This window comes from Microchirus variegatus (assembly GCF_963457635.1).
Source record: "Microchirus variegatus genome assembly, chromosome: 23".
In the NCBI taxonomy this organism is placed as follows: Eukaryota; Metazoa; Chordata; class Actinopteri; order Pleuronectiformes; family Soleidae; genus Microchirus; species Microchirus variegatus.
The window spans coordinates 19,663,527-19,690,186 of record NC_139824.1 but is presented as its reverse complement, the minus strand read 5'-3'; the positions used below and the strand labels follow the sequence as shown (position 1 = coordinate 19,690,186).

The following is a 26,660-nucleotide window of genomic DNA, read 5'->3' as shown; positions in this document are numbered from 1 at the left end:
TCTGTCTCCTCCACTCTGCTGTATTTGAGCAGTATTTAAACTGTATTTGAGCTGTATTTGAGCTGTATTTAAGCAGTATTTGGGCTGTATTTGAGCTGTATTTGAGCTGTATTTGAGCTGTATTTGAGCTGTATTTGAGCTGTATTTGAGCTGTATTTGGGCTGTATTTTGGCTGTATTTAAGCAGTATTTAAGCAGTATTTGAGCTGTATTTGAGCAGTATTTGAGCAGTATTTGAGCTGTATTTGAGCTGTATTTGAGCTGTATTTGAGCAGTATTTAAGCAGTATTTGAGCTGTATTTGAGCTGTATTTGGGCTGTATTTGAGCTGTATTTGGGCTGTATTTTGGCTGTATTTAAGCAGTATTTGAGCTGTATTTGGGCTGTATTTTGGCTGTATTTAAGCAGTATTTGAGCTGTATTTGAGCAGTATTTGAGCAGTATTTGAGCTGTATTTGAGCAGTATTTGAGCTGTATTTGAGCAGTATTTGGGCAGTATTTGAGCTGTATTTGGGCTGTATTTGAGCTGTATTTGAGCAGTATTTGGGCTGTATTTGAGCTGTATTTGAGCTGTATTTGAGCTGTATTTTGGCTGTATTTAAGCAGTATTTGGGCTGTATTTGAGCTGTATTTGAGCTGTATTTGAGCTGTATTTGAGCTGTATTTGGGCTGTATTTTGGCTGTATTAAGCAGTATTTAAGCAGTATTTGAGCTGTATTTGAGCAGTATTTGGGCTGTATTTGAGCTGTATTTGAGCTGTATATGAGCTGTATTTGAGCTGTATTTGAGCAGTATTTAAGCAGTATTTGAGCTGTATTAGGACTGTATCGGTTGCAGAGTTTCAACATTTTTCCTGACTCTTACTAAAATGGATTTTTGTTTTTCCTGCAGACAACTTGATTTATTTATGTTTATCCTAAAGTGAAGAGGATCTCAGCTCCAAACACTAAATATATTGTCTCAGAAACAAATTATAGACTCAAACTTTAAGTACGTAGTGTATTCCAGCACCTGTCAGCGGCTCATTACCCGTTCACTTTCTTATGCTCTGCATTCTGACACCGTCATTTACAAACAGTGGCCATGTAGCCATGAATTCATATGAATATACTTGAGCGCTCAGCTTTAAAACCATCTTGGATATTAATAAAAAAATAAAAATAAAATTAATAAAGAAAGAAATAACTAACGCACAGTAATACAAATGACAAAAAAAGAGTGTTGCCAAGCTTTGCACAGGAGCGATAAACCATGCTGCGCTGCACTTATTGTTGGAAGCTTTACGACTGCTGAAGTTATGAAGTCGGCTCCGCGTCAGAGGTGTTGGGAAATTAGCTCAATATACTGTGTGTGTTTGGTTTATTGTAACATCGATATCCCTGTGTATCCCAGTGTATCCCAGCTGGGTTCATCACTGCGATGTGTTTACCTTATGTACACTAATTATACACAGTTATTACATTTGCACTGGCCATGAATCATGGGAATACACAGAAACACTGAGGCCGCGGCAGTGGACGGCGTGTAGTATTATTATAGTAGTATTATTATAGTAGTATCAGTAGTGTGACACATCATGGACAAACGGCGGCTGATAGAGTCCACTCTGTGTCGTCCTCCCACTCCTCTGTGTTCACCTCTGTGTGGCTGAGTGCAGTGGGAGTGATTGATGGAAAGACCGAGTTACACTAATCCACACAAAGAACCACGTTTTGGGATCATAAAGAGAACGAGGCTATCACACTTATCCTTCTCTTACCCTTTAGAACTCGCAGGTTTAACAGCTGTCTCACTCAGGCATTAGAGGATTCATTCACCTATAATGGGTTAAAGAAGTCGCTGCTGAATTCAGGCATACAGAGTTGTTTGAAGAGGATGTTGATGTTGTCGTTGTTGCTTTGACAGACGCTTCAGTAGCTTTGTGTTGTTGGCATGAACCTAAGACGCTAAGTTGAGCTTTTAGCAGAACGTCTACACATTTACAAAGTGAGTAAACGCAGCAGATCCGTCGTCCTCATTCACTCTGTGAGTTTCATATCTGTAACAAGGCACGGCAGACATTTCTCTGAGCCAGTACTCACTAAATTATCAAAATTCATCCCCCGACCACGCGGGATTTATGGAGACCTGGACCAGGACTGCCACAGGACTGCCAGAGCTTTAAGAGCTATGGACGGAGGAGGAAGTCTGCCATCCTCTACACTCTACCCCGGGACAATCCAGGCATCACTGCCATACAAGCTGTTTACTTACCACGATTTACACTCTTAGCTTTTATATATATATATAAATAACTTGAATTATAAAAGGGCTAAGGTGTAGCACTGCCTGCAGGGTTACAGCAAACAGAGAATAATATTGGAGCACAGCAGCTGTTGAGGTTGTTTTCATCAAAGCTCCAGATTCATCAACCACACATTTATGTCCATGTTTAACCACAGCGTTCTGAAAAAAGACACGAGGTGATTTCTCTCTTTGGTAAGAAATGATCTGATGAGTTAGTAACTAAATGACTCCAGAATGAGGTGAAAGGTCACACAGAAGTCTATGAAGCACCTTTTCTACAGTGGAGTGAATAAATCCTTTCAAGGTCACAAAGTAAGACCATGATATCAGTAAAAGAGGAGGAGCTGGTTTGTGTTGCTGTCCTTGGGGAAATCCTCATCCATCTGGGGAGTCGGTGAGTCCACAGCCAAACTCCCACGCTCCAACACACCCTTAATTTGAGGAAACATATGCCACCATTTAGGCCTCTTGGAATCTGTGCACATGGCAGAAATTGGTTGTTATGGTGGGCATTAGCTGGTCCACTAGATCAGGCATAAATTATCCTTTTTACACAACAACATGATCCTGTTTCATCTCTGTACTGGAGATCTACAGCTGCTCCATCAGTGTCTGTTTGTATATCAGATCTTATCTGTATGTATACTCCATGTCCTTTGTGACCTAATATTAAAACATCCATGGTGACATTAAAATAATAAAGGAACGAGTGTTTCTAGTAGATTCCAACAACAACAACAACAACAACAACCATCACACATATCTCTGCACCTCTGGCTCTGCTGAAGCTCAGTCCTCTGCCTGAAAAGCCGTATCATTTCAAAGCCGATTCTTCTCACGCGGACACTGCAGCGATCACCGCCGCCAGCGCGTTATTTACTCTTTGCACTTGCTCTGAGTCGTTATTGTAGCCCGTTACTGCAGCAGCAGCAGCAGCAGCAGCAACAGCAGCAGCAACACGAGAGGTTTTCTACCAGTGTGGCAAAGACCCCAGAGGACAGAAAGCAAAGCTCTTTCAGCAATTTCACTGCTCATCCACCAGAACCACGAGAACCAGCACCATGAGCTTCATGAGCATCATCACAGCCTTGAGGAGCAGATCCACCCACACTTTGTGTCGCTCTCACATACGTGTGTGTGTGTGTGTGTGTGTGTGTGTGTGTGTGTGTGTGTGTGTGTGTGTGTGTGTGTGCTTGTGTTGTAGCCACGCAGAGAAATGAAAAACTTCGCGTGATGAGATTACATTGATGATGTAATCTCTACACTGTATTAGAACTTCTCTTAGAGAATATTGCTGCCGTGTTATCTATGATCTGATCTGAGTGTGTGTGAGTGTGAGTCAGTCGCATGTTGGCACATGAAACCACTCTTTATACCCTACACTTGAATTTCCGCTCCATGATGCGAGATGCAGCTCCTCAGATATCTGTATATTCAGATTCCTTAGCCCCGCCTCCAAAATAATTACAGTCTGTTATGGATCATAGTATAACTACATGGTTTTAGAGATGGATTTAATGCCTCACTTAAAACATTTGCTGCTACACGCAATGTTTACTATACCAGGATCATTGAAATTAATAATTAAAATGTGAAAACAAATGTGAAATTAATTCAACTTTAATCAATTTTCTTCTCATTTCTCAGGGAAGGATTTCAGGTTCGCTCGGCCGCCATTTTACAGAATTACAGAGTCATTAAAAAAGACAATAATTATCTCGTAGTGATGAGCAAGAGTATGCACTTATCACATTATTCACCTGATTATAAAAACCAGACCAAATAAAGCAGTCGTGTAGTTAGTAATTTTACTGCTCACATCATGAAGTGACAAAGTGATTCAGTAAACACTTCTGCTCTTCCTGAGGTGAGTAAACACCCAGATCTTCTAAAACTTCCTCTCCTCCACCAACATCCTGCAGATAAATCAGCCGCAGACTCTTGTGAAATCATGTCTCTGTTGGTAACGTGTTGAAAACAAATGCAATCTGGGTGAAAATGTTCTTTTTGGAAAGCTAATTGAGAAGGATGTGTGGCCGTGTGGGCGGCACACAGGCAGACTCATTTGCATGCACAGGTGTGAAAGTGCTCTTTGAGTTTGTTGCTAAACTAGCACAAGTGCTAAATGCTTGGTCAGCAGCCCGCTGCACGCTCATTTGACTAAAATGGCAGAGAGTACATTTGTTTTGGCAGCGTGTGATCCTCATTTAGGCTCAGCTTTATGGATGTGCTGCTGCAGTCAGGATATTACAGCATCACGGGAAAGACTGAAATTACATGTGAACTGCACTGAGAAATGAATACGCTCGATTACGGAGCGCAACAACAAGAGAGAGAGATTTTAATTTAGATGAGTTTTAATTTCCACTTGTAACGACTGTGGAACGTTGTGCAGACAGAATCTTTTATTTATGAAGCTGCTTTGACTCAGTCAGGGTCAACACACTCCACCACGATTTATCTGGGATTGATTAGTTTGATCCTTCACTTTTCTCACCTTCAATCTCTCCTTAATGCTCGTGGATGACACTCACACTGTTGCTGCACACACACGACTGTGTTCTTCTTCTTCTGTTGCCTCTAATCGAGCCATTATTCACAGAATAATGAATAAATCTCTCTTTTTCCTTGATGTTTTGGTTGTTCCTTGGTGGCGTTTTGAAACACTGCTGGATCATTAATCTGAAAACTCCAGGGCTGCGTTTGAACGTGGACAACGTGGAGTCAAATCAGCCGAGTCACCGTCAACACTTTAACTTTAACTTTTAATTTAAACTTGTTTTCTATCTCATAAAAGAAATCCCTGCTGTGACAATTACAGAGGAAGGAAAATAGTTTTGAGACTGACTGAAAACAGGAGCTAATGTTCAAATCAATTTGCCTAATGTGGTGTATTTAGTCACGTGGTAGAAGATAATGATTTTAAATCTTTATCACAAGGTCCCAGTTTAATTCAATTGAATATTGATTAATTTAGATAATACATTTCAGTTTTCAGATTGCTGCTGATGTTCGAGCTGGGACACTCCTGTGGATGTGGGTGTGGAAGTATGTAAGACGTTGTGGTTTCACTCTGTACAAACAAAAGTAGAGTAATCATTTGGTTTGAATGTCAAATCTCAACCTCTGTCTAATCCCTCGCCTCCTCGTTGTCAATCCCTGCCGTGTTCCATGTTCCATGTTCCATGTTCCATCAACCAAAGCAGAGCACAGAGACATTAAAATAAAGCCTCCCTGCAGATATGACAAGTGGTGAATTCCACATATGGGCCCTTCTGGTCAAGGACGGTATATTCTCTCATGACTGATTCTGTCCATACAAACTAATACAACAGTAAGTCTAAAGTCTAAAGCTTTTAATATGATGTTCACTTTGGAGGATTGTTTGTACCCAGTTATTAATAATGAATCATCTTAATCTCTGTTTGCAGGTTCCTGGTATGAGGATTTGTTGCTTCTGTTTGTTTTACGTCGCTGCAAACTCAAATGTCTTGTTTCTGTTTGTTAAAGAAAAATAGATTTTTAAAAACTGTGTAACTGTAACATAACAGACAATCTACTGGAGAATATGAACTGCAAAATAACTCATAATGAGAAATCTGTTGCTCCATGTTGAGGCAGCTTTGGGCACAAACAGACAGATGGAATGACAGGACGGGCAGGCTCAAAGCATGACCCGACACATGTTTCTGTTTCAGAAAAATGAATGAAATGACAGCGTCTGTCATCACAATATTGTTAAAGTTGCCCTGTGCCAGCGACGGCTAAACCCAAATCTTCTTAAACGCTGCAGCAGAATCTTTTACGATCAGGATTACGCCTCTCGCAGCAGCCTCGGCTCCACAAATGCTTTTCTATCTGATAAACCATGTAGCTCTAAATTCAATTAGGGCCGCATAAACATTCTCGTGTGTGGCAAGTGAGCTGTGAAAGGGCAGCAAACAGGCTCAGGCTGCAGCTCCAGGGAAGGAGAGAGGAAGGGAGGAAGGAAGGAAGCAAGGAAGCAAGGCTTTTGAGGAACAGGAAGAGGGAGTGGATTTGAGATGCTGCAGATGTTCAACAACAAACCAACTGCTTTTTCAGCCAAAGAGAGGAGCTGGGCCTCAGTCAGGGCAAGAACCTGGTCGTATACACACAGGGAGTCATGATACTGTAGATACAAGGATATGTATTGTCATTTTCAATGGTCTAAACAGTCTCTATTTATACTGGGCTTCTATTTGATAACCACTCAAAGCTTGAGTGACATCAGAATGTAGAGATTCAACCTTCAAATACAGATTATTTTGATGGTATGTCACCGTACAACAGGGTGAATGTCACTGTATACAACAGGGTGAATGTCACCTCTTAAAGCCTGAGCAGGTCAGCATCGTCTGTACTGACACTGAGGGACTTCAGGTATGTAATATGTAAGGGTTAGTATAAAATGCTTGTACTTTTAGCTATAGTAAGCAATAGCGTCGGAGACAGAAAGACTGTGAAAGCGGAATAACATTGAAACAGTGGCCGTTTCTCGCTTTCTCGTGTCACGGAATGCAGTTTAAGATAATTTGAGGCGAGAAATCGTCCATTTAGAGTCTAAACGTGCTGTGTGTATTAAGATATGACGTATTATAGTTTGGCAGCTCAAGAGGTGGCGTAACGTCACTTTGCTTCTCACTAATAGGCTGCTGCATGTTGCCGCTATATGTTAGCAGTCTCCTGCAATATTTACATGCTGTTTTGGTTTTGTCTGTCCATTTCTCAGCGGTTGTATTTGTGTATATAATGAATCCAAAATGCCGCCACACAGGTGGTTTTAAACAGCTCGGTGCATCCTCTATCTCAGAGTCTTCCCTCGTTCTGTGCCTCGTACCAACGTAGTGACGTAAGTCAACAACCAGTGACTTTTTTTTTAAGAAAACGATAAGAAAGAAGAAAAAGAACATATCCTGCTTCTCTCGCAGTCGCGATTCATTTCATCGATGCATCGTTACATCCCCAGTAATGAGTGTTTGTGTCACTGACCCCTCTGTCTGTCCTTCACTACAGGTCATTATTCTTGAGGCCGCCCACTCCCTCTAGTGACGGACAAAGGCAGTGCCTCAGGAGCAGCCGTCAGGCAGACGGATCGTCCATGAATGTGTGTGGGGGAGGAAGAGGCAGCCGTTCGTCGCTGCAGGGCACGAAGGCGTGACAAGCTTCTGACGCTGGGAGACACAGCAGCCGAGCCAGAGCAACACTTGTTTGAGGACAACGTGAACAGAAGCGACTAAAAATCACCGGGGGAGCACAAAGAAAAGAAGAAAAACACGGAGGACGAGGAGGACGATGAGGAAGAGGAGGAAGAGGAGGAAGAGGCTGCGACTACAAGATCTCACACACTTGATTAAACTGCTCCACGCTGTGAAAAAGCACGTTCATTTGTATTTAAGTGGCACAACATGATAATTACCTGGGCCGGCTTTCTGCAGAGTTGCATGATACCCTGTGGGTTTTAGCAACAAGGCCTAGTTTCCCCTCAGCCCCTGCTCCCCTCATCCATCTCTCTGGTCTGGATGATGCAGCGATGCCTTCACTGGCGGCCCTACCTCTGCGAATGTTAATAATCATACACACTCTCGCCGCCGTCTTATCTGCATTCCCAGCACTTATCAGTGGGATATGGTCTTCAGATGATAAACGCTGTGAGCCAGGAAACAGCCAGGTGTGCTGCTTTAATAATCCATCACTTCTTGTATCAGAGTCTGTGTCTGTGTGTTCACAACAGAGCACATTAGGACAATAAGAGTCCAGCTGACTGCACACAGGGACAGAATGAACATCAGTGCAGAGCGACAGTCACATTCACAACAGTGGACTGACAGGAAGTAGAAAACTCTCCATACGCTAACATCAGACTCTCTTCTCCATCATGTTTGTACACAGATGTGGAAGAAAAGACCAGATCCATCGCCTTCAAGATAACTGAACTGAACTGAGGCCTCATTCATTCAATGTTATGTCATCTTTAGGTTATATATAATATGTCATTGGTCAGACGACAAACAATCAGGCTTTCACTGAAGGACCAGAATTAGATCAAACGAGGACTTGCGGCCAATTCCAATTCCTATCTTAACCCTTAATCTTAACTGGCCTCAAAACCAAGTGTTGAGGGTTATTTAGTCACTTAGAAATGGGACACCCCTTAAATGCAGATACGTCTTCAGACTGTAGGGGGCAGAATAACGAGAAAGTTGCGTCCAGTCTGTCAACTCCAAAAAAGAAGAAGAAGAAGAAGACATTTACGTCAGGATTATTTATTCTGATCCGTTTGTCAGTCAAGTTATTAGGTTGTCAGTTAGTTATAAGATGATACTCATACAAATATTCAGCTGACAGTTACCACACACCACGACTTATTGAAAAGTAAACCACACCGGCCGACTATTGACAAAAGATGGTCAAATAAAAATAAATGTTAGGCAACAATGACGTCAGTAATCCATAATATGGGCCTAAACTAAGATCATTTTTATATCTCTATTAACAAAGAAAACACTTCATTTGTATCGCACTCGTTTTGCTGCTTTCTGCGCCATCTTTGTTATGTGAAAACACGGAATGCATTCTGGGTAGCCCTTGCTCCCAAGGGTGGTCTCTGAAAATCTCAATATTGAGGGCGATACAGCCCTTAAACTTGGCCTCAACTGTTTTACAAGGTAGTGACACAACTGGTGTTGACTGTGCTTTGCATGACCTCACATTCACCAAAAACACATGGTAAAAAACAGATCAATTTTATGCACTTAAACAAGAAAATCAACTGTAATATCTGCTTTATCTTGTTGCTGCGTGTTGTGTGTAAGTTTGTGTCATGCAGCTAAATCCAAATTAAACACCAAACTCATAAAATAACAGATTTAAACGCACAGATTTACTACTAATTACTTGATAAAATCCCTTGTTTTCTCTGTGACAAACACAGTCTGAAGACACCGTGGAGGTTTTATTGTGAGAGTCTTCTAACCCTCGCTAACGCGTTGTGTTCCATGGTGAACTCAGGTGTTTGCACAGTGACATTATCTCACTAATGTTGGCGTTTTACAGCTTCTCCTCTTTCCTTTTTGTTTTCTCTCTGATGAAAAGGTCAAGCTAACATTTATGCTCTCCTGCTGTGACACCTCTGTGATAATGTGTGATAATGAAAAGGCCGTGGGCATATGCTTACTCCTGCTAACATGCTGCACTCGTCACAACTGATGAGCTTTTTTCTTCTTCCACGTGAAAGGGGACAAAAAAAAGGGAAAAACTAGAAGCCACTGAGAATGGTAATGCAATCATAAGACTGTCAGCTTAGTTTATTTCAATGATGTCAATCAAAAATCAGCTCTTAGATGATGTCACTCAACACTTGGTACCAAACATGAGACATGACATGAGGCAGCTTGTGTCTTTGCCTGATTTTACCACGTGATCAAAGAGGTCCAGGGTTGAATCTCTGCCATAAAACAAGCTCAAAGGCAACAAGTTTCATCCTTTTTATGTTCTATTTTGACCTTAAATGACTAATCAGCAGAGGATATTGAAAAGCAAACCCTCAAAGTCGTCCAAATTAATCTTGTATCCTCTGTAAAATAATCATATTGTGATTTTCCTGACAAGTTTTATTGCAATTTCATTAGCCACATATTGTTCTTCAGTCAAGCTTCATCAGGTCAGTATTCACTGTATCATCAACTTGATTATGGTAATGAGATTGGTAGCCTGTTTTAATTCCCAACATCCTGCTTATGTATAGCATATATATTTGTTTTATTATATATATATTATCCGTTTGTACTGAGATCTTCACCAAACCAGTTTCTGTATTAAAGATTTTGAACTCTGTTTTCAGAGTAATGTTCTCTATTCGCTTAACACCTTAAAATCATTAGCCTTTATAACCTAATAAAAGGGTGAGAATTTAAAGACATGAAGTGTTTTCAACATAAATGTGTTTTTGTGATGATATCAAACCTAAAACGATCAAACAGGGAGAGTTAAATTACAATGTGCTAATTATATTGTTGCAAACAGTGATTTTTATTCACAGCTTTGATTGTGATTCATCACCAAACACAGTTTGAAGAATATGTTAAAGTGAAGCTGGAGGCTCTGATCATGAAGTATGTGCTCGGCACTAAACTGCTGACTTGTGTTTATGTTTGTTTCTACTATGATTCTGTAGAAACTATAACGGTAAGAGGAAACTAACACTGTGAATGTAAACACTATGTTTGTTTCTACTATGATTTTGTATAAACTATAACCGTAATAGGAAACTAACACTGAATGTAAACACTATGTTGTTTCAGAAAGCTTTAGTCCTCCCACACTCACTGCATCAGGTCATGAAGGAGACAGATTTAAAATCATCTGTGGCATCAGTCCAGTTTGGTCTGTACTGAAATAAAGTCTTAGTGTGTGTAGAAAAGGCCGGTTCAGTAAAGGTGGGCGATAAAGCTTTAAAATACATCACAATATTTGATATTAGTGATGTATGCAGTCATGATATTCATCACTATATCTGAGAGGATTGTGAAATGAGAGAAACGTATAAACATGAACTGTTGGGTGAGTTTGATGCTGTGAAGTTTCTCCTTCTTCAGGTGAAGTCATTTATTCAACGATAACTTGGCCTGGTCTCTCTAATCGAACACGGGACTGAATCCCTGTGGCTGACTGTGACTTTGTAGAATAATTAAAGTGTGATGCAGTGAAACCCTCCACACTTTCTCAGGCTATGACTCATTAAAATGACATCACAGGGTTAGAGGGAGTGCCAAAAATACATTTCATTAAGTTTGGAAAGTAACGATAAATAAAAAAGGCAGCAAAGACACAACAGCTATACTGTATTTCAGGAGTTATTAACATACTCAGTGCTGTGCTAACGTTGTTGGCAGGTGTTGGGAAAACAGCTAAATACAGAATGCTTTCACAAATAGAAATTCTAATGGTTTATTTTGTACCAATTCACAAAATGCAGAGTGGACAAAATGGAAGGAAAATATAAATGAAATATGATGTGAGAACCATGTGCCTTCAAAACGGTCAGTTCTTCTCAGGTTCACTTGGACCCAGTTTGTGAAGGAAGTCAGCAGATTGGTCACTAACCACAGATCTTAAATCCTGTCGTCTCTTCATGTAATCTGAGATTAGGGTTTATGTGCAGGATAATACTCCTCCTTTACTTTGAAGATGTTCTTAATGACTAAGTCTAGAAGCTCAGTCAGAAGAAGCCTCTTCCCTGGTGGTGTTACATGATGAACATATATCTGCTTGTATTTCTCAGCATTAAAGACATCATTATTATCATTACCATCATTAATCCAGACCACATGCTTCACTGCTGCCCACAGACTCTCTCCAGCTCATTCAAGCCTATACCTCAGTGCTGAGTTCTGTGAACATCAGATGAGTTTACCTGGGTCTCTCAGGTTCCTGACAGTTCTGAGGTGAAGGTAAGAGCAAAACTCTGCATCTGCAGAACCAAACATTTCCTGTTTCTTTGTGCAGCTTCAAAAGAGAAGAGACTGAAGAGTTTATCTCGACCCTGGCGTATCTTGACCTTGCTTGTGCAGCAGTGTAACTATCCTTGAGTCTCGTTGCTGTGATGAATGACCTGTGATATCAAACTGTCTTCAGCAAAGCTCAAACCTCACCTTGGCAGCAGAGTCGGTCACTTTCACAGATGTTTCTGTTTATACCTGAATATAATCCTACAACAGTGTAACTATAGGAACTGATGCTGCTCTGAAGACAAACGGTGGTCAGACCAAATATTGATTTGAGTTACAGTTTTCTTCTGTTTATAAAAACAAAAATAAACTATGAGTTGCGTAGAATTACTTTTTACATCTTACAGGCTTCACCCTCTCTGTTGCTGCTCATCATTTTCACTATTTATTCAATTATTATTTCTAAGATGCACAGCTCTCCGCTCCACCTGATGCACATTAACTTTCCTTTTTAATGATTTTAATCATTTAAAAATAATGATTTTAAATTGCATACATTTTTGCGTGATTTTAAATTGTTTTAATTTCATAATTGATTTTTTAATTTATTGTGTTTTAATTTCAAATGATTTTAAATTCCATTAACTTCTGCTTGATTTTACATTTTTATATCAGTCTTATATCAGTTAGTTTCAGTTTCTGTCTAATTTTCACCCTTTTTAGCATAAAATAACCAAGAGTTAAAAATGTATGCTTTAAAATATTCATCACATATAATATTCTATGTGCAGCCAAGTTTCAGATGAAACGTTTGACATACCAAGGTTAACTCATCAATTATGGAACCGAATGTCACTTCCACTACCATTAGGCCACAATTGATTGCTTATCCTTGCTATCCCAGATGCTAAATCTCATTTCTAAATGATGAATGGTGGAATCAATTTGAATTTGTGTACTGTCATTCTGCTCTAATCAAATAGGAGGAGGCTCATTAAACTCATGTGAATGTGTTGAAACCTTGACATTTGAAACCACGGGAAAATAAAAGCGTATGTTGACAATTCAAAGGTTGAAAGGCTGAAAACTACGGTGGCTGACGGGGTCAAACACACACACAGGCAGGAGGAAAAAGCAGATTCACAAACAAACGTCCACCAGGATCCATCAGTAGGAAGTGTTTTTCCCAAAATCAATGACAACATATTTGTGATCATCACAAACAAATCTGACTGATTCGTTAAAAACTGTAGACAGGAAGTAGTTCAGGACAAACTACAGATAAACTCACACTGGCTTAACAATATAATAAAAGTCTGCTGTAAATGAAGAAAAAGGCTAAAAGAAAAGTCTCTCCAGAGTTTGTTGTTAGTTCATTACATCTCCTCATGAGTTAATTTGACTTAAACAAACATGGACCATGTTGCTGCTGTTGTTTCATCCTCATGGACACAACGAGTCCTTTCACTGACCCGGAGTCAGAGTCATGTGATGAACTGTTTCTACTGTCTCTGAAGCACAGGAAATCTGACTGTGTCTGAGCAGTGATTAGCCCTGAAGGTGTATGACACAGCAGCACAGATACTGAGCATCATCGATTACACACACACACACACACACTTCACCATTCTGGAGTTTTAACACACACTTCAGAGGAGAGGAACTATGAGCTCGGCTTCTTCATCAATCCACGGCTCTGCATTATAAGCAGTTGTGGAGGAGGAGGAGGAGGAGGAGGAGGAGGAGGAGGAGGAGGAGACACCTCCTTTAACAACGGCCACAAAACAAAAAGGTGATAAAGCTTTACATAAAACAACAAGAACACAAACACACTGATGCTGACTTTAATGTGCTGCTCTCAGCACGATGAGCCACACACACACACTGCAGAAAAACCACCGAGCTGCTGTCGATGCAGGCGAAAACACAGAGCTGCAAACTGGGCTGAGTGTGAAGAGAGTGTGACAGTGATTCTGCTGCATGTGTTCACTTCAAGATCAACGATGTGGAGAAAACACACAAACAAAGACAAAGAGATGCAGGTCACAGTGGCAGCGACAGGAAGAACAGAGGCCTGGTTACTTAACAAGTAAAGCAGAGCATTTCTTCATTATTATTTCATCATATGTTCATTTATAGCGTCCAGAAAGTGTAGTATTTCTACTTTTATCAAAGTGCTCACTGGGGAAATGAACAGAGTGAACTCTGATGCTTAATAAGTTTCATTCAGTCGTTGTTGTTACTCACAGCTCACACATCCATTAGCAGCCGCAGCAGCACATTAACACATACAGCAGCACTTTGTGCACGTGTTATACACACACACACACACACACACAGTAACTGTAGCACGTCTCTGCCATTTATCAGCACAAATGTGACAGCGAGAGGAAACTGCAGTCTGCTGTCCTGCAACCACACAAACAGGAGCAACACACACACACACACACACCACTGCCTCTCATTCGACGTCTGACACACACACCGACACACACACACACACACTCCTCTGTAAATAACCCTGATCAGCTCATTGTGTCAGATATTATTGGCTGATCCAGAGTCTGTGATTCATCTGAAGAAACTCAGGCTGTGATCGACTGCAACAGAAATAATATTCATGATGTTAAAGGCTAACTGTGAGTAAGAGAGGGGGGGGCGGAGTCTGGTAGAAGAAGAATCTCACAAAGCGACAACGCTGGTGTTTATAAAAGGGGAGGAGTCTGAGACAAGGCTAAAGACCAATGTATACTCCTGTGTAAAGTGCTGTACGTAGGTTATACAGACCCTTCTACGTCGTTGTAGAGTCTGTCAGAGTCTCTGCGTCGTCTCCGGCTGCACAAAATATTTCTTAAGTGTCTGTCACTCCGTCAAAGGGACAACTGAGACAGCGAGGGCTGCGATTGGTCCTCAGGTCAGGCCGAGATAACGCTGCTCTGTGCCGGCTCACAGAGGCGGAGCTGATCACCGCCGACAACGTCGCTGCCAAACTATAAATACGTCATATCTTAATACACACAGCACATGTTTAGACTCTAAATGGATCATTTCTCACCTCAAATGATCTTAAAACTGTGTTCAGGGACAGAAAAATATTTATTTCAGGTGAGAAACTGCCACTGTTTCAATGTTATTCAGCTGCAACAACAACAACAACAACAACAACAACAACAGTCTTTCTCTCTCCCTGTAAGCACAACAACCTTGCGTAACGACCCCTACTGATCGGGCGGGAAATTGCAGTGCGTATCCGTCACCACGACGGAGAACTATGAAGGCTGGACTATAATATGAAGATTGCATTACATGCAGAGACTGGGATTATTAATAAAGTACCAGATAAAATCCAATCAAATAAAGAATAGAGTATGTTGGAGTATACGTCAGGTGTCTTAAACCTGATTTATACTCCAGCAAAATCCACCTGCTGCATCTCCCTGAGCAAAGACTTCAGCTTCATGATCACAAAGTGCTCATTTCCTTTATTCCTCTTCAGAAAAGCAGCACAGTTACACTTTAGAAGTCGAGCTTTTACTGAAATCAATCCTGAACCTTTGAAAGAACAAAGTCACTTAAAGAGACTTTTGGCGTCTTCATCATACGCAGACGTCATATTTAGGAGCGACAGCAGCAGGATTCACTTTGACATTTTCCTGGTCTGTGTCTTAACTGATTCATCGACATATGAACGCATTAATCTGACTGGAGATATTGTTTAATTACAGACGATGAGTTTGTTGCTCTGAAAACACTGGGACACAGCACTGAGATCACTGTGATTCTCAGCTCTGTGGCTTTCCAGCAAAATATAATGACTGTTGGATTTAGGGATAAGAAGCTGCCCACAGCTGGATTAACGGGGATCACGACACATGGATTATTTATTTTGTCAGTGGAAATGAGACCAATTAAAGAGAGGAAGAGGTTTATTCCAACTCTTCTCTGGTGCTGAGTCTTTATGAGAAACATGAGGGAGTTTGAAATAATCATTTGAGTTTGTTCAAACATTATTTAGTGAACTGAGTTCACGACCTCAAGTCAAAAGACTGAGAAAAGTTGATTGAATAGCTTTAGCCTTATATAAATGTGAGGTTGGTATAATGATGTGTCCTGGGCATAAACACTGATTTTAAGGTGGTTTAAATGTCTAAAATGCTGAGGTAAGCAGTCGTGATAAAGGTCACGCATGCTTTATTCATCTCTTTAGGCTGAATGAGTTTACATGATATAAGTAGATGCTGACAGGTGAGTTAATGAGAGGCTTAATAGAAACGACAAGGATGTCAACACTGTCTGACACTCAGCATTTACACCTAAAACAGCAGCAGATGTTCCACTTTAGTCTCATTTCAGTTTTGTGACAGCTTTTACTCACATACATTTGCTAAATTAATGACATCATTTCCCTCTAATACACTTTCCCTTTATTATATCTGCATCCCTGTGTTACTCCCTGAGGAGGCCGGGTCAGTTTCTGAGTCCCTGTAACATCTGCACTTGTGGTTAAACCTCTGCACAGATCCCACATGTGGAGCCTTTATACAGATTCTAAATTATTCATGCAGACCTTGTAAGTGCAGAGATACGCTCGCTAACTCTAACTCCATTCATTTTGGACATGTGAGAGATGATTTAGCATCACATCGCTCACCTTCAGTCCACGAAGAAGAGAAGGACTGAAAAAAACAAGCTCACGTCAATGAGCAGCAGGTTTTAAGTCGTGAGGAAGAGGAAGGAGAACAGTTCAGAGAGGAGGTTAGGATGGAGGGAGGAGGAGAGACAGGGAAATGATTTTGCTTTATTAAATCTTTAACACCTTGGCCTCAGCGGATGAATGTGCACGTCCATCAACATTCACCACACAGCGATGCTTCCTTTAGAGGAGTTTTCCTGTGGTGTCGTCACAGACAGCAGCTCATCATACTGAGTGTGTGAGCGGTCATTAGACTCACGTTTAGCTGTTTTATTACCAGATTCAAATGACTGCACAATCACAGAGGTCAAGACAACGTGGAGTTTAATTTATCACGTTTGTCTTTGAGCATTTGAAAGAGCACAGGTGTGAATATTGAGTGAATGACCTGCAGCGTGAGGTTAAGTCTTAATAATTAGTCTTCAGTGAGAATCCTGAGGTGTTGGTCAGTTACTAAAATCTCTTTTACACGTTTACAATAGTTTATTGCTGTTTCTCTGGATCTTCCACACTCACAGTGAACTCTTCTAAAATAACATTAGGATCAGTAATGACTTGTTGTCCATGACTACACACACACACACACACTCCATTTTAAAGCAGGCTTATATTAGTAATGAGGTTGACGGGCGCTTCAAACAACTCTTACAGCATCATTAAAACTTTAAAGTTTGCTCAGCATGGAGGCTGAAGAGAGACAATATTCTCTGAAAGACCACGTTTCCGTTCACACGGAGGAAACTCACAACTCGTCAAACAGTCGGAAAACGCTGTCTGACGACGAGGAAAATGAGCAAACTTATTCTGTAAAGTGTTATAGAATTAGACATCGAGTCTTTTGTGAGGTTTTCCATTACAATAAAACTGGAACTGCCGTGACTACGATCTACACCTAACGAGTGACTTGTAAATCAGTTGTTTTCAGTGGAATTAGACTCCAGACTCCTGGGTTAAATGGTGAGGTTTCCATGATAATTGTTGGAGATGAACTCATGTTTTCAGGTCTAACTGATCTAAAGTTTGCCATCATCGCTCTTGCTCATTCATGCCTCTTCCTGTGACGTGATGCTCCGCTCACGTGGAACCTCACCAGAGCAGGTACTAAAAAAAGTACCAGGTAAAATCACTCATGGAAATGCAGAATAACAGTGGCGAGATGAGGTGAGGTGTGTCTCACGAGTGGGAAAGTCTCTTTTGTCTGTACAGTGAATGATGTCAGCTCTTACGATCAGTCAGATGTCAGTAACTTCAAAATCCCTGCACGACAGCGGATATTGTGTACGGTCGGAGGTTCATTGACAAAGCAGCTGCTTGTAAACAGAAAACCTTTATGACGAGCATCCATCTCCCACTGGCATCAATGAAAGTTGCTGGCACAATCTGTTGGAGCCGCGTATTACCATTAAAAGACAAATGGAAACGAAGAAGCAGACCTGATAGTAAAGTTAATGCAGCATGGACCTCATTTTACAGCCACTCTCAATCTCTATAGAAACACCACTACATCACTTTAATTAGACAATGTGTTAATTGACTGCAGGTCCTGGGGTGTGATGTGTCAACATTAGTCTCCATCAATGACTTCCTCCCCCAGGCACGACCACCACCGTCGTCTCTCTCTAACATAAGAGCATCAGAACAAGTCTGTCAGTAGACTCTCATGCACAGGTGTAGCTCGACCACAGCTCCACTATTTCATTGGACTCTTGTTCTATTCTTTTCTCGTCCCAGTGAACAAACACGAGCAGGAATCCATCCATATGTCGTTTGAAGAGTGTCTGACTCTTATATATATACATATATATATGATATATACACACTCTGAGTGTTTTCTGGTTGTATCTTTTACGTCACAGAGCAACATAACATTAACTGGTACCTTGTCGAGCACCATAATGGCTTTCACTAACTTATTGACTTATATTATTTACTGTTTTTAAGTCGACAGAGAGCTCATTCACCATGTATTCTCCTCGGCCGAGTAGATAAGCACAGTTAAATGTTATAAAAGTGTGTCCACTCCACAACACTAGGTGGCAGTAAGCCCACGTCCAGCTTGTTAGTATAAGGCAGTTTAATTGGATTATCTGGGTGAGTTAATCTGACTTTAAGGAATCGGATTTAGTTTACATGCATTTTAATTCATGTATTCTCTTCTATTTAACTGTATTTATAATTTATATAGTCTCAGTGTTAATATATTTTGATATTGTACTTTTCTTGTTAACCCATGGTTATTATTTATCATCCTTATCTTGTCTTGCTGCTCACTGCGGGACGATTAAAGGACGCTCTCATCTCATCTTATCTTTAATCGATAAATGGATCTTTCCTCACATCCTGTGGTTTTCTTGCGTGTGAATCGACGACTCGTCTCTAAACGTCTGTGATCTGCTGGATATGAACGTGTGGGAGAGGAAGAGCAAATACAGAGAAACATGCAGTGTGTGAGCGCTTCACTGTGGTCTGACATTATTATGAACAAGCCTCTCTACGGCTTGTCCATGTTTCTGGACATCAGCGAGGTATCACACTGCATGTGCACAGTGCATCTGTAGCTCAAAGTCACTGCACAATATTATGTTCAAACTATGAAAAGGACAACAGTGTTAAGAGAACACCAATGACCTAATGAAATTGATGCCAATAGACTTAAACGCAGACGCCTCTCCCTCCTCACACAGATGATGATGATGATGTCGACACCCATGACGTGACAAAACCGGATCTTTAGCCAAGCTCATGATTCCGCTCCATTCAATTCTGTCAAAGTCAAAGTGCAGCGACTTCCCTCAGAGCCTGAGCAGCCGCTGCAATCACACAGGAAACATAATGAGGCCATTAGGTTTGGCCGACGCAGCCTTAAAGGCTCGCTTCTCTGCTCGCTCGCTCGCTGCTCGCGCTCATAACTTCAAAGCTTTTAACAGCTTGATGTGTTCCAGGATCTGCAGCTCGCTGCAGCAGCAGGTGCTGTGAGCCCTGATTGGACGGCTCTCCTCAATGGTTTCCTTGATGCCTCGGCGTTTTCTGTGCCCAGCACTCGTGAGAGAGACTTTTAACGCTATGTGACACCTAAAGTGCATCCACTGACCTTTATCTCAAGTAATAAAATGCAACCTAAAATGTGCTGACCTAGTTAACTCGGGGTAACAGGAGAGAGCAGGATTTTTGTGTATGCACTCATGAGGGATATAGATTATTCTGACAGCAGTGGGTGTTACTCTGCTATTTTATGCTTAACTCTGTCTTTCTGGTGAGATTTCAAAGACAGTGACTGCACTGAAGAGGCTGCGTTTTGTTCTGCAGGACGGAAATCTATCAGGAAATGGTCATGGATAACACTCAGTCAGTCAATGATGTTAGGAATTCAATTAATTCAAAATGCATTGGAAAGATATATCAGTAATGTCTGTTTTAGGTCTGCAGGGTTGATGTCCCTGGTCTAATATATTAAACTATAGCTGCCTGAATTCAAAATTCAGAAACCTTCCCAAATTTGTTAAACACATTCCACTTTTTCTGCTTTTTATTTTACAAATGTACAAAATTCTTCTCTAATAAATGGAATCAGACGCCGTCCGTGCTCCACATGTCTGGGTACAGATCAAAATCAAATAAGATTGTGGAGCACAGTAGCCACGGCAACACAGATCAGAGACAGACAAGGAGGAAATGACATGGTCGTGGTCACTGTGGTTTAGTGAGTTAGTGTCAGACGACCACAGCTGTGACGACCACCATCTGCAGCCATCACACACACACTCAACAACACTCTGGTCGACTCTAAACTAAAGACTCAAGTCTGTTTAAAATGAAAACTGAGAACTTATATTGCAACGAGTTCTGTATTATTATTCAATTGCAATAAAGCTTATATATTGATGGCAAAAAATTAACAATTAACTCGATTAAATAAAGAGATTTAACTACGTAAACTAAAAGTAACATCAAAGCATGAGACTGATGGTATACGTGGACGCATGTGCAGCCTAATTCCAGAGTGTTGAGGACGAGCAGCCAAGAGTTGAGCTGTGGAGTTCCATTTAAGAGCCATTCCACATTCATGTCATGCGGCACGTTGGCGCTCTGCCGCGACAAAATAGACCGGGAAACTATTTTGTGGACACTAATTAGAGAAGTGGGGAGGAGAGAGTGAGGGATAGAGGAGATCAGGCTTTAGACATTATTTATGATATTCTTCCTCCAGAGCACAGGGCCACCAGGATAATGAGAATTAAAGAAACAGGCTTATAATGTATCACCATCACTAATTAAAGGGGTTGAGGGGTGAGATGTGCTGATGGGAAATGTGCAGGAATGAGACTCAACATCCTAAATGACATCATCTCACTGCAGAGACCGAGGTTGGTCATGATGCATGAACTCTGTCCTTGTTGTTAGGACTCTAGAATCTTTAGATGTGACCATAACAATGACCATAACAATGAGAAGAACATACAGCCACAGTCTGCTCAGTCAAATATTTAACTCTGATGTCAGATTCTTGTGTTCATTATCCTGCAAAAATGTGGATATTGTGTCCACGTTTGCTTCGTCGTGTCCACATTCCTGTCTTCAAACGCTGCTCATGAGCGTCTGCCAGTTCACAGAAGGGATTTCAAAAATGTCCAGCGAGCTTCACTGATGCCTCGCCAGATATGGCCCACTCTGCACGACTTCTCCAGACTTTAAAGGCCACTCTCTTATTTAATTTATGCTAGAACAACAAAGAGAGAGAGGGAGCGCCATGTGCCACATGAACCTGGAGAAAACATCAAGAGTCTGAGAGAATGTGGCGTTCCTGAGCTCTCCTGTCGACTAAACATGCTGACATTCATGGTCACGGGCTTCTTAAAAGGATTATTAACATTTCAAGGTTCTCTTTGAACAGAGCAACGATTCAAACATCACAAAAAGAAAAGCACAGCTAAAGCTGTCCATTTTTACAATGTCATTGTGTCCATGATTAGGGACGGCTATCAAGAAGCATGTCAGGTTATAGCATTATTTATGAGCACCTGTAAAGAAATGTTCCATTGTCCATATTTTACGTTTTTTAATTCTGATGACCTACAGACAAGTGCTCAAAGGTCTGGGATCACTTTAACAACAAAGTGCTCCTATTAACTGAAAAAACAACAGTTATAACTAGAGCTGCAACTAACTTTTATTTTACTAACAGTCCAACTCATTGAGCAGCACTTTCTCCTCCACATGAGGACATTGTGGGAGGATCTCGAGTCGATCCAGAGACGAACAACCATTCACTCTCACACCTACAGTCAATTCAGAGAGTCCACTCAGCCTCTGTGAGAGGACAGTGCAGCACCCAGAGAGCATGGACACTCCACAGAGTCAAACCAGGATTCAAACTGACAACCTCCCTGCTGTGAGGCAGCAGTGTGAGCCACTCTTCCACCACACGTCCATGTCCAGGCTACAGTCAATCCAAAAGTAAACAGACAGAGAAGATAAAGGCGGCCGAGCCAATCGGGTGATCCATCCCATCCCATCAGCTGGTCATGGTGTGAGGCAGCCGCTCACTCTTACTCTAACTTAACCACTGCAGCAGCTAAGTTAGCAGACTTCAATGTGCCGAGCCTCACCAGGACATTCATCACCACCACGAGCAGCAGCAACAACGATGAAGATTAAGTAGAAGACCTCACACTCTGAGGCCAGCGACGCCAGCTATTTAACCAAAGAAATAGAGAAGACTTTGAAATAAAGGCCTCACTTGTCAGGATAATTATGAAAGATTTAAACTGAGGCAGAGGCTCACAGTAATCTCCTCACTCTGTCTGCAGGCCTGCACACACACACACACAAACATGTTACACACACACACACACACACACACAGCCTCAGTCTTCACTGCAGGTTAAATAAAACCATGTCCATGTACCACGTCATAATCAGCAAAGACAGGACTGAAAATACGAGGATTTTTCTTTATTTCTTAAACAAATTAAATAAAAACCAGTGAAGCAGTCGGTAAATGACTTTGATTCTTTTTCTCTCATTATTCTATTTCTGTGTCATTTCAGGGACCTTTTATTCAATTTAATTTAATTTAATTTAATTTAATTTAATTTAATTTATTATTTTAGTCAGATATGTGATTCTGCCTTATAAATGGTCTGTGTGGTTGTTTCTGTCTAAATGTCTAAATCATGTTGATCAGACACTTCTGGAGTTTCTGGAAACAGAAAAACAAAGTGTTTCACATAAAAGACTGAGATGATATAGCGTCAGTGAGTTCCTGCAGCTCTGCAGAATCACATCATAATGCACACATTTATCTCTATCAAATAACTGCAGTATCTTTCAGATAAAGATTTTGCACTTATTGCAACTGGAAGAATGAACGGCACGACAGCACTTTGTCAGTCTCTGTTACAGTCTGTGTTACAGTCTGTGTTACAGTGTTACAGTCTGTGTTACAGTCTCTGTTACAGTCTCTGTTCTGTGTTACAGTGTGTGTTACAGTCTCTGTTACAGTCTCTGTTCTGTGTTACAGTCTGTGTTACAGTCTGTGTTACAGTCTCTGTTACAGTCTCTGTTCTGTGTTAGTCTGTGTTACAGTCTGTGTTACAGTCTGTGTTACAGTGTTACAGTCTGTGTTACAGTCTCTGTTACAGTCTCTGTTCTGTGTTACAGTGTGTGTTACAGTCTCTGTTACAGTCTCTGTTCTGTGTTACAGTCTGTTACAGTCTGTGTTACAGTCTCTGTTACAGTCTCTGTTCTGTGTTAGTCTGTGTTACAGTCTGTGTTACAGTCTGTGTTACAGTCTCTGTTACAGTCTGTGTTACAGTCTGTGTTACAGTCTCTGCTTCAGTCTGTGTTACAGTCTCTGTTACAGTCTGTGTTTCAGTCTGTGTTACAGTCTCTGCTTCAGTCTGTGTTACAGTCTGTGTTACAGTCTGTGTTACAGTCTCTGCAGAAAACATCACACTTTCTTAATCTGCTGTTTGTGTACACACACATCTCATGATGACTGCAGTGTGGTTCACACTCACATCTCCGTTCACTCTGCATTAATGTGACATTTGGCCTTTCTGGACCACATCAATGTCCAGTCCAGTGATTAAACCACAGATCAATAGCTGATATCTGATTGGCTCATCCCTTCAATTCTCCTGTGATTGTCAATCTGTGCAGTTTATTGTACCGTTAATCCCCAGAGTCTGTCATTAGGCAGCATTGTTTCACTGAGGTGATGATGATGATGATGATTATGATGATGGTGATGATGATGCACCCTCTCATTTAAACAAAGTCCGTGCTAATGCATGAACAACTGACTCACACACCAGTGACGGTCACGTATAAGAATTAAACGGCTCTTTAAAAGTCCATAAACACCTGCGTGTCTCTGTGTGGATGTTCGCTTCAGCTGATTCACGAGGATTCACAGAGGGAAAATAAAGCATTGTGGAGAATTCAAGGTTCTTATCAGAGGCTGAGCGATATTTTACGAGTCCCTTCTTCCCCAGTCGATTAATTTGGAGGAGTGAAACACGCAGAGGCGTATCTCCAGATCACAGCAAAGACCATAAATCAACACTAACTAAATATTAACGGCAGGTCCGCGCACACGGAGGAGAGAGAAGAAGAAGAAAGAGAGTTTAAAAATGTCACCAAACAGCACGAGACACCGACACGGAGAGGGAGAGTCCGTGCGTAATAGTGGAAGGAAAAGGTCGCGGCTACCAATCTTTCACGCGCGCTCACACACACACACACACACGCCTGGAATTAAGAAAAGCGCGTGCCACATCTGTAGTTCCTCGTGCACCTGTTAACAGACAGATGAGTTGCAGTTACTCACGCTGCTGTTGCGTCCTGCCCAGTAAACCACCGCGTGGTTGTGCGCGGAGTCTCCGGTGAGCGCGAACGTGCTGCTGCTGAGCTTGGACTCGTCCTGCCGGTTATTCCCTCTGCCCCAGCCGAGCTCGGGCCTGCTCTGCTTCAGTCCGTCCAGCATCGAGACCTGATCCTGCTCCAGAGAATCCGCGCCGGACCGACCGTTCCACCTGCTGTCGGTGAACTCGGAAAACTCCGAGTCGGGAGCGCTTCTCTTGGCTCTCCAGAGCGCAGCGTCCTCATCCATCCCCGGCTCTTTCCCCTCGCCGCCGCCGCCGCGCTCACGGTCTCCTTTTGTGCCAACTCCGTCCAGACTGACAGAATCCTCCACAGGTCTCCCACCCTCCAGAGGACTGCGGTCCTTAATAAACTCCACGGTCAGGTCAGTGCGCAGCTCCAGCTCCAGTTTATCCACGTGAAGTTGCACAGGCGACGGGCAAGACGCGCAAGTAATCTCCGCCCGGGCATTCCGCAGGGTTAGCGCGGCTGTCATGAGCCACAGAGCCAGGGTGAAGTGCCATCCTCCTGGGCAGAAGCCAGCCCGAGTCCCCATCGCTGATAGAGGTTTGGGAGGGGGATGAAGGAGCGCTGGAGACCTTTACCCGACACCTCAACTCTCTCCTCCCGGGTCGATATGGAAGAAGTAGAAGAAGAAGAGGAGGAGGAAGAGGAGGAAGAAGAAGTGACGCCTCGAGAGTGTGTGTGTGTGTGTGTGTGTGTTCGTGCTGGTTTGGGGAAGAGAGAGAAAAAAAGTGCTCTTCAGCGAAACTGTTCACGTCCGAGGATCTTGGGTCGGGAAAAGCCACCACACAGGAGGAGGAGGAGGAGGAGGAGGAAGAGGAGGAGGAGCTGTATCACAGCCAGCTGCCGCGAGACAGAGAGAGAGAGAGAGACACGGAGAGAGAGAGAGAGAGAGAGAGAGAGAGAGAGAGGGAGAGAGAGAGTCGCTGTCCATGGTGCTAAATCTTCTCCCTGCTCTCCGTTTATATCTGTGTGTGTGTGTGGCGCAGATAATCATTAAATACATCAAATTAAGAATTAAATGCTCTGTTGTAAATATCAGTGCTAATCTGAAGCATTTTTATACGGGAATAACATTATATATAATATATGGGTAGAGTTTGTTCAGGCAATATCTGATAAGAGTGTTAAATTATACAGGGGATATAAACTGTATCATTTTAACGTATACGTTTGAGTAGATATATATATATATATATATATATATACATATATATGTATACATATACATACAATTACACACATATATATACATATACATATATACATATATATACATACGCATAAATATATATACACATATATATATACATATGCATAAATATATATATACATATATATATATATACATACATATATACATATGCATAAATATATATATATACATATATATATATACATACATATATACATATGCATAAATATATATATATATATATATATATATATATATATATACACATATAGAAATACACATATATACATACATATATACATATATATATAAACGTATCATTTCTGACTGATAATCTCTTAATACCAACACAACAATCTCTCTTTTCATGTGAAAAATAAACCTGGTCTATTTTGATCCTGGAGTGTTAAAGCTTTAAAAAGACAGATGATTGTGTCTCTGCTGCTGAAATTGACCAAACCGCTCCAAAAAAAGAGAGAGAGACATATTGATCTTGTCATACGACTATTAATAGTCTCTTAATCATAATATCACATGCACTTTCCCTGTTAATTCAAGGTTGAATAAATGTTTTTTTCAATTTAAATAATAATAAACTGCTCACTGTGTTATGTCTGTATAATAATATCATATCATATAATAATAACAGAAATATTAATAATAAAGTGAAGATTGAAGCAGACAGCTGCCTCCTGGTGACGACCCCGGGTCAGAAATACATACATAAATAAATAAATAAATAAATAAATAACCCGGGGGGTAAAATAGTCACTGGTGGATGGGGAAGAATTGGCTGAGAGTTGCACCATTTTGAGGAAAATAAGACAGAGCCCAGAGGCACGAGACAGAGAGAGAGAGAGAGAGAGAGAGAGAGAGAGAGAGAGAGAGAGAGAGAGAGAGAGAGAGAGAGAGAGAGAGAGAGAGAGAGAGAGAGAGAGAGAGAGAGAGAAAGAGAGGGAGAGGGACAGAGAGAGAGAGAGTGTGGGGGGAGGAGACTGTGCAGCCTCGCGCTGTGCCCATCAAGGACTCAGTGCGCTGAGGGAATGGTGATATAGACGTGTGTGTGTGTGTGTGTGTGTGTGTGTGTGTGTGTGTGTGTGTGTGTGTGTGTGTGTGTGTGTGTGTGTGTGTGTG

The 26,660-nt window shown here is 41.4% G+C and overlaps 1 protein-coding gene across 1 annotated transcript in view; it reads right to left on the bottom strand.

Annotated features, from left to right (window-relative positions):
* sorcs3a (sortilin related VPS10 domain containing receptor 3a) overlaps nucleotides 1-24,545 on the bottom strand; it is a gene marked incomplete at its 3' end in the record, with an annotated part of 169,738 nt that extends 145,193 nt beyond the window's left edge. The window contains exon 1 of the mRNA XM_083909604.1: nucleotides 24,276-24,545. Within this exon, the coding sequence (XP_083765730.1) occupies nucleotides 24,276-24,431 (156 nt within the window). The 5' untranslated portion in view covers nucleotides 24,432-24,545. The remainder of the gene's footprint in view (nucleotides 1-24,275) is intronic.
* Nucleotides 24,546-26,660: the final 2,115 nt, after the last annotated feature.